Source organism: Muscardinus avellanarius (genome assembly GCF_963383645.1).
Source record: "Muscardinus avellanarius genome assembly, chromosome: 14".
NCBI lineage: Eukaryota > Metazoa > Chordata > Mammalia > Rodentia > Gliridae > Muscardinus > Muscardinus avellanarius.
Window position 1 is genome coordinate 9,069,859 of NC_137800.1, and position 15,282 is coordinate 9,085,140.

The following is a 15,282-nucleotide window of genomic DNA, read 5'->3' on the forward strand; positions in this document are numbered from 1 at the left end:
ACTTACCAACTGTTTTTCAACCACAACATGCATTTCTATATAGTGAGATAACTTTACTTGCTGAAAAGAATCCACAAAGTTTATGTCAAAATTGGAGAATTACTTAAATATTTTTCATGTCTATCACTATGTCGAACTCAGTGTTGAAAAGCATGATTTCGCATACAGAACTAGAACCAGATAACATAAGCAAAACTGGACGCCCCAGAATCTCCTTCTTCTCTATCCCTAACCAACTACTTAATTTATTCAGAAAAGAGCTTTCCTCTCCTGTTGTCCGTCCACTTTCCCCCAGGCCTGTGTGGTCCCATTCACTTCCTGTGCTTTCATCACATGGCTGTGTGGAGTGAAATCACATATGAACTTGCAGGAGTAATGGGGTTAGCCATGTTTTTAAGGGACGGTGTTTCATCTAAAGGATGGAATTAATCCTGTATCCTCAAAGCAGAATGAGCATCGACGGGGCAAATTATGGATTTTCTTTAAACGAGGCCTCAAAGGTCTCAAGATGGGTGTGTGGGGTAGGAAGCCAGAATCATAGGTCTTAAGGTGATAGCTAGCTAGATACCTGGACCAATGATGGACAGATGACACATAGGTGAGGCTGATGCGGGTGATAGATGATGGGTCAATGACAGATAGATATAGATAAGGTAGATAGTTATGTGTGGATATGTCTGCATATATATATGTCTGCATATATGTATGTATATGTATATATATATATATATATATATATATATATATATATATATATATTACTTTGCAGTACTAGGAATGGCATTCAGGGGCATTCTACCTCTGAGCAATGCCCCCAGCCCTACTTTTTTTCTTTATTTTGAAACAGGGTCTCACTGAGTTGCAAAGGGCCTCACTAAATAACTGAGGCTGTCCTCAAACTGTGATCCTGTCTCAGCCTCCCCAAAGCTGGGATTACCAAGCGTGTGCCACTAAGCCCGGCGATGTCTGTATATTTTTAACTTGGACAACCAATATGTCCCATATGAGATCAATAACTCAGGGGAATGTTAGGGGCGGGAATGGGAGATCTGTATTATAAAGTCGTGGGAAAATGTGTAGAAACATCAATATTTAAAATTTGAATGTCATTGAGATTAGTGTCGATGGTTTTGAATATGTACAGTTCAAATACTGCTATGTACAGGTACAGAATAAACAACACTAATCTTAGTGACATGTGTCAGGAGGGAGAGAGTGGAGTGGGACCCAATTGCTACGTGTATGTAGTTTTTATCACTGTGAACCTCGTTATCATGTATTTTTGTGTGAGTGTGTGTGGTACTAGGGGTGGAACCCAGGGGCTTTCTATCTCCAGGCTACAACCCCATCCCTATTTTATAATTTATTTGGAAACAGGGTCTCACTGAGTTGCTGAGTACCTCACTAAGTAGCTGAGGCTGGCTTCGAACCTGCGCAATCCTCCTGTCTCAGCCTCCCAAGCGCGGGGATTACAAGCGTGCGCCACCACGCCCGGCTTTATCGTTCGTGACCGGCCTCCGCTACTAGTGAGACACTGTTTGAAAATAAAAAATATGGCTGGGGGTGTAGCTTGGAGGTAAAATGCTCCTGAGTTCAATTTCCAGTCCAACAACAAAAAAAAAGGTGTCAATGTCGAAAATGATGTGGAGAAATTGGAATCCTCATGCACTGCTGTCGAGAACGGTAAATGCAGCCACTTTGGAAAATAATCAGGCAGTTACACTAAGTGCAAACCAATGGAGTTTCACCAGTGACCCAGCCATTCAAATCCTGCTCTGCCTACAGAGCTCAAAGCATATATCCACACAAAACCTTTTACATGAATGTGCCTGGAGGCATCTTAATATTCCTGAAGTAGTGGAATAACCCTACTATCCATCAGCTGGTGGGGATGGAAGTAAATTGTGCATATTCACAAAATGAAATATTAACAAGAGCGAGGGCACAGATAGTGCCGTAACACACAAACTTTGAGGACCGTGAACTTTGATTTCTATAAAGTCTACGGGCCAGAATTGGCCCGAGGGTAGTGGTTCGTCAAGTTGGCTCCTGATGAGAACGGCTCGTAAGTTAGGAAGGGTTTGGCGCACGTATTCATATGTGCGTGGGTGCGTAAGTCAAGAGTTTATCAGAAAACTAAAGAGCTTACATCGCCATCGAGTAATAACTGTACAGTTTACTACGGCACCTACCCGTATGCTTTGTATCTTATAAGAGGCATTTCTGAAATCAGTAGCCTTCTCGGCGTATACGTCAATCCCTCTACTCTTATACCTTACTTTGTAAAGTATATGTTCAAAGCCCACGGAAGCCTCCAATGGCTCAATCCCATAAGTAACATTTTCAAACTGCAGCAAGCCCCTGGAAATTAAAAAAAAAAAAAGCATAAATAAAATAATGCATTTTTAAAAGTTAATGAAATGCTGCTCAGGGGTGTGTGTGTATGTTGCTGGGGTTTGAACCCAGGGACATTCTACCTCTGAGCCATTACCCCGCCCCAGGCCTTTTGATGTTTTGTTTTGAAAAAGGGTCTCACTAGGTTGCTGCGAGTCTCACTAAGTTGCTGGGCTGGCCTCGAACCTGCCGTCCTTCTGCCTCAGCCTCTCAAGTACTGGGATTACGAGCCCCACCACCGCTGGGTCACTTCTCTAACCCTATGCATATTGGGCATATCAGTATCACCCTTAGTTTTAGGGGGTAAAATAGGAAGCGTTACTGAATACCTACAAGCATTACTGAGTACTACAGAACAGTATTGCGACTGGCATTTGTATGCCTATTAATATTTCATGCTCTCCATGTATAAGAATTATCTTGTAATAAAGGTAGGAAACCCCATCAAAAATAATTTTCAAGTAAATAATCCATACTGTCATCTATGCAATTATATGTTACAACCTGATTCCAGTACATGTGGTAGCGATCACCAAAGAATTTGGATAATCTTCAATGTAGCCTTGGTAGTAGCATAAGCTCTGAAAGATAAAATACATCTAGCTCTACTAAAATAGCGCAGATTTTGTGTGCGTGTATATAAAATACTCAATGTTTCCTAAATGGATTCGTCGGATTATTAGATAGGCTTGTTGCCAAATTTTCTGGAATGTTCCCCACAGGTACAAAAAGAACAAGTATATTTTTGTATTTTTTTAAAACGCTATAAATTAAACATGATATTCTTGGTCACTGAGACAAGGTCAAAATAATAAAAATCTCATTCCCTCCCCACATTCTTCTGACTTAATTTTGTATAGTAGAAAACTGAAATGAATCCAAAAGATAAAGTGTTTTTCCAAAACTATTTTGAGTGTAACGATGAGAGAATGTGTATAGACTTAACCCGCTCACAGACGCCAATATAAACACTGGATAAAAATAAAATATGTATACATACTTAAAAGCATGCATATTTATATTTAAGAATATGTTGGGGTGTGCACACAGTGCCTAGAGATGCAGCCTCCCTCGGCCTGAGCGGCCTGCAGGCTAAGCCTTAGGTAAAGTTTAAGAACTTCCGCAGAAAAGGGGCTAAGATGAGCTTGGAGGAAGCTACGAAGGCCTGGTTTCCCCATTCGATATGGGTGGGGAGACTGAGCAGTTTTTCCCTTTTTCCCTTTAAAGGAGCTTCCGCACACATGAATGGCTCGTGTACTGGCCTGGGATTGGCTGTGAGCTACATGCTGGGTCTGTGAAGAGGTGACCTTTATCCCGATAGGCTAGGCAATTTCCTCATTGGAAATTCCCCTTGTAGTTTTGTGCTATATATATATATATATATATATATATTGCTTGAAGAAGAATAAATGAGCTCCTGCTTGACTCAGCTCCCAGCTCGTGTGTGTTTTTGTTTGGGCCATTGATACCGACCATCTTTCTCAGTCCCGCCACTGACGGACTGGACCCATCAAGAATATATTACATATAAAATTATAAGTAGAGCTGGGCATGGTGGTGCACACTTGTAATCCCAGAATTCTGGAGGCTGAGACAAGAGGATCGCAGGTCCGCAAAGTCTCAGCTACTTAGCGAAGCCCTTCGCAACTCAGTGAGACCCTGTTTCAAAAATAAAAAATAAAAAATAAAAAATAAATTATTGTTGGGGGTGTCTTTCAGAGGTAGAATGCCCCTGGGTTACATCCCCAGTACCACAAAAATAAATAAAATTATATATATACTTTTACAGTACTTGGAATGGAACCCAGAAGCATCATACTTCTGAGCTAAAGCCCCAGCCTGATTTTTTATTCTTTATTTGGAAACAGGGTCTCACTGAGTTGCAGAGGGCCTCACTAAGTAGCTGAGGCTGGCCACGAACCTGTGATCCTCCTGTCTCGGCCTCCCAAGTGCGTGTGTGTTTGTGTGTGTGTATGTGTGTGTGGTACTAGGGGTGGAACCCGGGGACTTTTCTACCTCCGGGCTAAACTCCCAGACCTATTTTATACTTTATTTGGAAACAGGGTCTCACTAAGTTGCTGAGAGCCTAAGTAGCTGAGGCTGGCTTCGAACCTGTGTGATCCTCCTGTCTCAGCCTCCTAAGTGCTGGGATTACAAGTGTAAGCCCCCATGCCCGGCTAAAAAAATATATTTTAAATATATATATTCTTTAACTTCAGGTACAAAGGCAGACAAGAAGAGAAAGCAAGTGGCAGTCCATGCCGCAAGAATACAACTGTACTTGCTGAGATCCTTTTTGTGAGTTTCCATCGAAGGGCATCACAGAGAGGAAGGGACAGGCCCCGTACTGTCCTGATTATGCACACATGTGCTGTGTATCACTGCGATACTCGGAATAAAGCCTCATGATCTGAGTCATGGAAACTAAGTCTCAAAAAGGAGACCCAGGTGTTCCCTGAAGCTGGCCCGACTCCGCCACCCAACATGGGGTATGAACAAGTGACGCTGGGCGTGATGGCACACAGGCCTCTAATGCTGGTACCTGGGAGGCTGAGACAGGAGGGTCCCGGTACCACACACACACACACACACACACACACACACACACACACACACAAAATAATAAAATAGGGTTGGTGTGTGGCGTGGAGATGGAACGCCCCTGGGTTCAATCCCAAGTACCAAAAATAAATAAATACATAAATAAAAAGCTGGGCGTGGTGGTGCACTCTTGTAATCCCAGCATCTGAGAGGCTGAGACAGGAGGATCACAGTTCAAGGACAGCCTCAGCTACTTAGTGAAGCCCTGTGCAAATCAGTGAGACCCTGTTTCAAGATAAAGAATAAAAAATAGGGCTGGGGGGTGTAGCTTGGAGGTAGATTGCCCTCTGGGTTCCATCCCCAGTACTGCAAAAAAAAAAAAAAAGTTTTATTTAATAGATCTAACTTTACAAACTAGAGGGAAAGAGCTACATCGTTCCATCACCAGTCCCAAAGAAGCAACTGCAATTTAGAAAAACAAAAGCTGGGTGGAGGCGTGTGTAAATTTGCCTGGCCGCGCCCTGCCGGGGGCAGATTTTCTGCATTTCCATTCTCAGCATTAGGTTCACAGCACACACTCTGAGGGACCAGGGGAGTAGAAAAGACCATGAAGATTCAGATGAACAATATAGGATGGTATTAGGTGTGTAATAGGAATTAGGACTTAGAGTATAAGGTGAGATTAGGTGAGATTAAAAGGACAAGAAATAGGAAAATAGGATAGTAATAACTGTGAAGAATGACTTTGGAATAGAAAAATAAATGTTTTGATAGTATTTGTGAGTAAAAGTCATAGGATAGTTTTTCTTGAGAAATGTGTGGGTGTAAGTGTCTTTTATGAATTGCTTGAACTTTAGCTCCTGTACTCTGCTTACGCGAAGATGCGGCCTAGGTTTAGAAAGAGATAAAAAGCCTGTAAAGAAATGAATTTTGAAAAGTTTAGAAGTATGCTTTGCTTTTGAAATATGCTTTTGGAATAGGAAGGCTAAAGAAAGTTGAAAGCATTTTACAAGTTCTCTGTTCCAGGAAGCTCGTAACCAGGAACTAACTAACCTCTTTGGGAATATGTGAGCAGAGGTTCCCCCCCACAGCATGAAAGTTTAGCAAAGATAGCTTTATAAGTTACTTAAGATAGAATAGTGTTAAGTGATGTGAGAAATGTAAAGGTATTGAATACGGCAACTAGTGGGATTGTACTTAATTGACAAGCAGTTGACTGACAAGTTTCTGTTTTTCATCCTGATCTGCTTAAATTATTGCTTCTGTAAAATGGGAGAATGTAGGAAGGAGTGTGTTATCTTAGATAGGCTGGTGGGTACTGACAAGTTCCTGTTTTTCATCTTAATCTGTTTAAGATTTTGCTATCTGCTAGACCATCTGCAGGCCAGAGGCGGCACTAGCAAGCCCAGCATAAGGGAGATAAGCTGGCCCTTGGCGCAATGACGTAGGAAGACAGCTCTGTAAAATCATTTGCTGTGCATTAAGTACGAGTATACTTGCTTTTAAAATTATTGGTTGTACTTGTTTACAAGTTTATATGATTGGATATGCCTTTGGCGGGCTCTGACGTGTGTGACCACCCCCTCTTTGGGCTATAAATCCAGAGCTTTCCGGGAGCTTCTGGGTCGACCCTCGACCGAACTCCCTCCACTGGTGAGTGACGTCTGGGTTTCGACCCCTGGCTAGCCAGGAGAGAGCTGCAGCACAATGAACCTCGCTGTCTCTTGCATCTCTAGAGTGTCCTTCATTATTTGTGGTGGTGGGCTTGTCTCGAGCTCTTCAATACATGTACATCCTCACAGAACCAACAGACACAGCAGCCCCGTGTTTGCTTTGGTCGCCATCTGCTTAATAGGGCTGAGTACACGTCGCCAAAGGAAATGACTAAATTCATGTTCAAATGAACCCTGTCCTCAGTACTCTGTACTTTAGGGATATACGAAGCCTAAATAATGTGATCAGAGAAACTCGTATCACGAAGGTAAAAGAATCAACAAAAACCATACCTGAAACTCTTGTTCTAGAGGTTTCATTATTCCTTCGTTATCATAACCATAAACTTGAAAATTATGGGGTAAAAAATTTCTGTGAAAATAGAGAAACAACACTTAATGGAGAAAATTATTTCCTCAATCTTTATTAAAAATATACTTCTTATAGATATATCGGTTGTCAGGAAAAGATTTTTCAGTGTATGGGTCCTTTTACCTCCTTGTTGGTATCCCTACAGAGTCAAAGCAAAAAGGATCCAGCTGGCGGCATCAGACTCCCTGACTTCAAAATATGCTACAAAGCTACCATCATCAAAACAGCATGGTACTAATGCCAAAACAGAGGGCAATGAAACAGAGAAGATATAAGAGAAATCAATCCATGCATTTACAGTTCCTTGATTTTTTTTTTTTTTTCAGTACTAGAGATGGAACCCAGGGGCATTCTACCTCTGGGCTACATCCCCAGCCCTGTTTTTTATTCTTTATCTTTGAAACAGGTTCTCATTAAGTTGCGGAGGGCCTCACTAAGTAGCTGAGGCTGGCTGCAAACCTGTGATGCTCCTGTCTCAGCCTCCCAAGTACTGGGATCACAACCCAGCGCCACCACGCCCGGCTCAGTCTATTCATCTTCCACAATGTTGCCGAGAACACGCACCACGAGGTAAGAACAGACTCTCCAAAGAACTGTGTGTGGAAAACTGGATGTTCACACACAGAACAATGAAATTGGATCCCTGTTTCACACCGTATATACAGATAAACTAAAAACGGTTTAAAGACTTCAGTGTAAGACTGGCAACTATAAAGCCACTAGAAGAGAACATAAGAAAAACGCTTTTCAAGCTGGGCGTGGTGGCGCACACTTGTCATCCCAGCACTCGGGAGGCTGAGACCGGAGGATCGCGGTTCGCAGACAGCCTCAGCTACTTAGTGAGGCCCTCTGCAACTCAGTGAGACCCTGCTTCAAAAAACAAGAGTAAAAAATAGGGCAGAGGGTGTAGCTCGGAGGTCGAATCCCATGAGTTAAAAAAAAAAGAAAGAAGCCTTTTGATGTTAGTCTTGGAAGTTTTTTTTTTTAATATGATTTTTAAAAAGTATAGGTAACAGAAGCCAATAGACAAGTGGAATTGCATCAGGCCACCACGCCCCGCTCTCACGGCATCAAACAAAACGCAAAAGAGACATTCAGCAGAGTGAGACACGACCTACAAAATGAAAGGAAAGCACGCGTCGGATGAGGGAGTAACATTCAAACTCAATACATGAGGAACTCAGACAGCGCTACAGCTCACGTGGAGTCCTCGGAAGCTCTCATGGCATCGCAGATAGGGGCAGCTTGTTAAAAGATGCCATGACAGCTGGGCGTGGTGGCGCACGCTTGTGATGCCTGCGCTTGGGAGGCCAAGACAGGAGGATCTTGCAGGTTCGAAGCCAGCCTCAGCTACTTATACTGTTATAGTGAGGCCCTTTGCCACTCAATGAAACCCTGTTTCAGAAGAAAGAATAAAAACAGGGCTAGGGGTGTAGCTCATAGGTAGAATGCCTCTTGGGTTCCAACCCCAGTACCTCAAAATTAAATAAATAAACAAAATAAAGAATAAAAAACAGGGCTGGGGGTGTAGCTCAGAGGTAGAATGCCCCTGCGTTCCAACCCCAGTACTCCCACCCCCCCACACACACACAAAGATACCATGAGTATTTATCCTCACGTTATGACTGCATAGTCTGCCCTGGATCTCTTCCCAAGCTGGTCTAAAGAATGCCTTGAACCATGCAATAAAAGTAATCTCAGGCAGGCATTCTTAGCTCCTGTGTGAGCGCTCTCACGGACTTGTTGTGTTGCCGCGACAAGGCCCATTAGGAGCTAACTGCACACCGTCGAGGCATTGCAGTCTGTTGGAAATCCATTTAGCATGGACCTCTTGGCCAAGTCTGAAATGGGCAAGCTCCCAGGATGCCCTGGGAAGGGGTCGGCCGGCCGCCCGCTCTGACTGCTGCGGGCGCTGGAGGCTCCGTCACCTACCAGGAGCGCGCCCAGCAACACTCTCTGCACACCCAGACCACTGTCCTCTGTCTGCTGCGTGTGACATGAAAAAAAGGCAGAAAAGCTTTGCAGTGCGCTTGGAGGCCAGATTGGGCATTCGTATCTAAAAACCGTTTGATGGCTAACACTATTTGTTGTAATTTAGTGATACTTAGCTATAATGTTTTGAGAGGAAAAAAAAAAGAATACTTTTTCTTGAGCCAAGAGTTTTTTGGCAGTTACTGTACTCAGTTTACAAACAGCTGGGGCGTCTTTGACCAAGCATTTGTGACGAGGTCCCTATTGGATGGTGCTCATTGTTGAGAATGTGGCCGCCATCCAGGACGTCTTGTTGTTGTTCTCACGTGTGATTGCTTTCATTTAAACGCCCTGAGATTGCTTGTGTAAAAGAAAAGACATCCATCGTTTCTAAGCTGTATAAATGTGATAACCTACTTACTGGTAAATTGCATCGCGATTGTGTTGTACAGGCTACACCTTTTTTGTTACGGAAACAATACAGAGCGGTGGCAATCAGCTCATTCAGATCTTCTTACACTTCGAACCCATCACGCCTTACGTGGTTTAATCTATACTGACTGAACGCTTGCTTGTTCCGTACTGCGACCCGGAGCGTTCTTCACAGGACGCTGTATTGGACAACTAACTGGCTCGCTCTGAAGTGGCTGCAGAGTCTGGGTTTCTCTATGCATTTCTTGCAAAGATGTACTTTGAGACCCTGTTTGGTGACTCCCTGTAGTACTATTCATCTTATACATAAAAATATTTTTCAAATTTTAATGACGTATATTAGGATCACAGATATTAATTCTAGAAACAATGCAGGTGTATTTACTATTTTCCTATTAATTTGATGACTGTTTACAGGTGACTTTTTCCCTTTTTAAAATTTTTTTATAGTACTGGGAATTAAATCCAGGGCATTCTATCTCTGAGTTATATCCCCAGCCCTATTTTACTTATTATTTTGAAACAGGGTCTTGTTAAATTGCTGAGGGCCTCACTAAGCTGCTGAGGCAGGCCTTGAACCTACAATTTTCCTGTCTCAGTCTCCCACATTCTTAGATTATAGGCCTGTGCCACCAAGCCTGGCTTGACTTCTTCCTTTCATTATTTTTAGACGTCTATTCTTATTTAGGACCATAGTAATCTTGATTTTCCTTTTTCACTGGTATGCTCTGCTATTTTTTTTAACCAAGTTCATTAGTTGGTATGGGATTGAATACAGCTGATTGCAATTGAAACCTAAGTCCTTAATACATCGCGACCAGATTTTCATACTTAGTGTTTTTTTTTAATTGTCCCAATTCATGCCAATCAAGAATCTGATGTGATCCGTCAACTATAAATTAAAATGAAGGGGACTTGAAAAACAGCAGCATTTATGACAGAAAATTATCAAAATTTGGGAAAGTAGAAAACCATCAAAATTTGTTCTGTGTGAAATCTCAAGGATAGCCCAAACCCAATCTGATGCGACTAGGAATGAGGAAGACGGGAACATACGCCAAGGATTCAGGTCCCAGGTACTTATTACAGAGACCAAAAAAAAAAAAAAGTTGTTTAAATCACAAACAGAAGAGCACAATGAACATTCATCAGCTAGAAACTGAGTTTTCAAATGCAAAACAATCACGTGTTGGATAATTATAAAGAGTAATCACAAACAGAACAGAGACCAGATGACAGCTTGGAGACCACCTACTTTTGCTGTAGGTTCATAATATACGTTTTTCCATCAATTGCAATTTTGTAGGACACCTACGGGTGAAGGAGAGCACATGTAAAAAGCAAAGAAACGGGAAAATGAGAGGGGAAAGTTACAAGGAAAAGCTGTCATTTTACATTAATGAGAACCACATTCTGAAACACGTTGCCACGATAGAGAGACACATTTAGAATTTACTGTTGATTTCTCTCCATGTAAAAATTTTAGCTTTTCAAAACTGATAAAAGAATATAATTGATATAATGTATAATGTTTTTGTTTCTTAAAAATTTATCCAATAAAATAGAATCTGAAGAATGAATTGCTGTTTACCTAGAATGGATTACTGTTGCTCAAATATTTTTTTACGTCAGAAAATTGGAGCTTTCATTTTGCTATTTTCTCACGTCTGTTGTTGATTTTGAAAGTTCTGCAATTAGCTTATTTATTCTTTTACTTATTACTGAAAGTTTGGCTATTGGCCCTTTCTTTCAACGCTGCCTTCGGGACATTTTCTCTGCTTTGGGATTCCGAGGTATCAAGGTGTCCCTTGACTTCTGTCCATTGTGCTTTGAGTTGTGACACTTGAGCTGAGGATTCTATTTCTTAAAGCTGTTGCTCGGTTAAAATCATTTCTACTCTAATCTTTCCCCCTTTTGGAAGAGTTCTAGTTATTCTAGGTTTCAAATTCTACCTGTCTCTTCCATTCGCCTTTCATATGTTCAACGGATTCTCTTCTGCTGTCTCTGATCTGCTACTAATCCCTGACTTTTACAGTTTCATGCAGCTTTTTTCATGTCTGCAAGATCCATTCTGTTCTTTATTAAATCTACTAGTTTAAGTTGAATAGTCTCCTCTTATGGTCTATATCCTCAACTAATTATAAATAATTATTAATTATGGTAATTGTAAACATATTATTTCATATTGTTGTATTTAATAAATCAGTAAATACAACAGCCTCACTGATTAAACATTCTATGAGTTTCTTACTATGTCCTGGGTAATAAGAATGGTGATATTAACAAAACAGACAACTTTGTCATGCATTTGACAGTTGGAGATGGCTTCTTTCTTCTTCAATTTCATTTACTGCATATCATCGTCTTTTAACAATCTGGTGAATCCTGTTTGAGGCTATTTCCTCTAAGTATAATTTCCCACTAAGTAGTCCCCTTTAAGTATTTCCTTGTTTATTTTTTAATGTGACTAGCACCCCATAATAGTTTTGCATTAAAATACTGTCCTAAAATACTACAAAAGCCTCTCTACATTTTTTTGTTTAAGCCAATGTAATTTTATGAAAAGCTATGCATTTCTTTTAAAAAGTTATATAACAACTTATAAGCTTAAATTAAATATTAGGGTGAAGAGTGAAGAGTTGCTAAGAAAATACTTGCATTTAAATAACTTGGACATCTACAATTCAACCAAAAAGAAAAGTATGGTGTGAGGTTTCAAGAAACTCATTTTACTTCCCCCAAAGCTTCTGGAGCTTCGTGCAAAACATAAGCAGCTTTCTAATCCAAAGGGGGGGGGGTCGTCCTAAACAACGTTTTAACAAAAACAGCTGAAAAGGAAGTCTTTATCATGAACATATTTGTAGTCAAAAGGGAAAAATCATTAACCCATCATTAAATCAAATGATCGCCCCCCCCCCCCACAAATTTCTTCAAATACAGGCTGGAGGGCAGGTGAGAACAATCTGTAGGGGATGAGGTCAACCAATGCTCAGCGTTTCCCAGGAACGAAACAGATCTGGAAGGTGGGTCTTAGGGTTTTAAATCCCGACTCACTGAGCCACTATTTCTGAGAAACATAGTTAAATCGGTTCATTTTCCAAAAGGTCTTTCCACTCAAGAACAGTGCCATACAAATGTAAAATTCTGCAAGTGTGCATGGGTGAAAAATGCTACATTAACCCCTGAGAACAAAATATCCATATCATCTTACAGTCCCCAGTCGCCTCAGCGGGTGATTACCTGTTCCTCGATTCCCTCCTTTATTGTTGACTCTATTTTCTCTGGAACGGTCACTTGAATGTGTAGTTTTTCAAAATCTACAAGGGGCAAAAGGTTTCATGAGCACAATACTCCTCCTGTATGGCTTATTTCCTCATCTAAATCCACAATCTCCAAGCCCCTGGGGCAAGGTGGCATGGCTGTGATCCCAGTACTTGGGAGGCTGCGACAGGAGGACGGAGGTTCCAGGCCAGCCTCAGCGATTTAGTGAGGCACTCAGCCACGTAGTGAGACCCTGTTTCAAAATAAGAAAATAAAATAGGGGTTGTAGCTTGGGAGTAGAATGCCCCTGGATGCAATCCCTGGTACCAATCATACATAGATAAATCAATACATGAATCAGTAAATATATTCTATGTGCCAGTTGTCAGTTTTACTGTTTTCAAATACTCTCACTTCTTTTTTTAGTTTGTGTGGTATGTAAGGGATTGAACCCAGAGGCATTCTACCTCTGAGCCACACTCCAGGCCCTGTTTATCTTTGTGTCTTTATTTTGAAAAAGCAAGACACAGTTGCGAAGGCCTCACTAAACTGCTGAGACTGGATGCGGACCTGCGATCCTCCTGTATCGGCCTCCCAAGTACTGAGATCACAGAGCGCGCACCCCCACGCCTGGCTGCACTTCTTCCTGGAATCACAAGTGTTTTTTTTTTTTGTTTTTGTATTTTCAGAACTATGGATGGAACCCAGGGGCATTGTACCTCCGAGCTACACCAGCAGCCCCATTTTTAAAGTCTTAATTTTTTGAAACAGGGTCTTACTGAGTTGTGAAGGGCCTCACTAAGTAGCTGAGGCTGTTAACGAACCATGATCCTCCAGTCTCTGCCTCCCGAATGCTGGGATTACAAGCCTGCGCCACCAAGGCAGGCCCTAAAAGTTTCTCTTAAAAATTAAAACCAAGGCTGGGCGTGGTGGTGCAGGTTTGTAATCCCAGCATTCGGGAGGCTGAGACAGGAGGATCATGGTTCGTTAACAGCTTCAGCTACTTAGTGAAACCCTCCACAACTCAGTGAGACTCTGTCTCAAACTAAAGAATAAAAAATAGGGCTGTGGGTGTAGCTTGGAGGTACAATGCCCCTGGGTTCTATCCCCAGTACTGCAAAAAAAAAAAAAAAAAAAAAAAGAAAAAATCTTTCTTTCTTTCTTTCTTTCTTTCTTTCTTTCTTTCTTTCTTTCTTTCTTTCTGTGGTACTGGGGTTCCTGGAAACCCTTCTACCTCCGGGCTACACTCCCAGACCTATTTTATATTTTTGTTTGGAAACAGGGTCTCTTTAAGCCAGCTCAGCTGGCTTCGAACCTGCGCGATCCTCCTGTCTCCTCCTCCCAAGCGCAGGGATTACAAGCGTGCACCACCACGTCCGGCAAAGAGAAACTTTTAAAACTTATATTGCTTTATTGCCCAGGGGTAGGAGCTAATAATTTCGGAGCAAAGCCCAAGCCATCAGCACAAATAAATGTAGAACCCTCCAACCAGAGTTTCTACAAGCCGGGTCTCAGCCTCCTCCAGTAAGGTTCAAACTCTCCCAGGCCCCAGGCCTCCTGGGGTCCCAGGTGTCAGGCTGCAGCCATCCCAGGGGCCCTGCAGCCCCAGGCCACACCGGCGGGCGGCTGCCGGCCTCTCCCAAGCTCACAGGTCTGCACTTACTGGAGTCTGGCTTGACGTCCTCCGAGGCGCCGAGCCCGCAGAGCCCGCCGAGCAGGAAGAGCACAGGCAACATGACGGCCTCCCGGATCCCGGTCCCGGCCCCAGCAGTGGCGGTTGGCCGCTACAAGACGGTTGGGGGCGCGCGGAGACCCTCGGCCGTGCACCTGCGAGGGAGACCCCGGCCAAGCCCAGGCGGGCGGAGGGAGCGCGCTGCTGAGCTGCCCAACCCGCCGCCTCTAGGTCCCCTAAGGAGGCCCCCTCGGGACAGGACACCTATTAGAAGCTAAGAAGGAGGGGAAAGGAAGGTTGCATTTATACTTCTTAAGTGACCTTTTAATTCTCAAGAATAATGTTATACGATAATATATTCATAGTGATCATATAATCATATACAACAGTACATTCGCATATGATAATACATTCATGTATGATAATATATTCATGCATGATAATGTGTTCATATATGATAATGTGTTCGTGTATTATGATGCATTGCATTAACGTGTGCAGTGTCAGTCATGGGTGCACAGCTTGACAGCTCGATTGATATTCGAGTGGATAAACCAGTGTAATTACTAACGACTAAGAAACGGAATAGAACCACCCAAAGCCAGGCTGTTTCCTGACAATTATTACCTCTAACAACCATCCATTGGTTTTGTCTGTTTTTCGAGTTCCTCCTCCTCCTCCTCCATCTCCTCCTCCTCTTCCTCCTCCTCCATCTCCTCCTCCATCTCCTCTTCCTCATCTCCTCCATCTCCTCCTCCTCCTCCATCTCCTCCATTTTCTCCTCTTCCTCCTCCATCTCCTCCTCTTCCTCCTCTCCTCATCCTCCTTCTCTTCCTCCATCTCCTCCTCCTCCATCTCCTCCTCCATCTCCTCCATCATCTCCTTTTCCTCCTCTTCCATCTCCTCCTCCTCTTCCTCCTCCTCCA

At 42.6% G+C, this 15,282-nt stretch overlaps 1 protein-coding gene across 1 annotated transcript in view; it reads right to left on the reverse strand.

Moving 5' to 3' along the window:
- Positions 1-14,420, reverse strand: part of ADAM2 (ADAM metallopeptidase domain 2) — a gene marked incomplete at both ends in the record, with an annotated part of 49,926 nt that extends 35,506 nt beyond the window's left edge. Inside the window, 7 exons of the mRNA XM_080710202.1 lie at positions 7-60; positions 2,193-2,361; positions 2,899-2,975; positions 6,942-7,020; positions 10,679-10,734; positions 12,664-12,740; positions 14,348-14,420. Of these exons, the coding sequence (XP_080566328.1) occupies positions 7-60; positions 2,193-2,361; positions 2,899-2,975; positions 6,942-7,020; positions 10,679-10,734; positions 12,664-12,740; positions 14,348-14,420 (585 nt within the window). The remainder of the gene's footprint in view (positions 1-6; positions 61-2,192; positions 2,362-2,898; positions 2,976-6,941; positions 7,021-10,678; positions 10,735-12,663; positions 12,741-14,347) is intronic.
- Between the last annotated feature and the right edge of the window lie 862 nt (positions 14,421-15,282).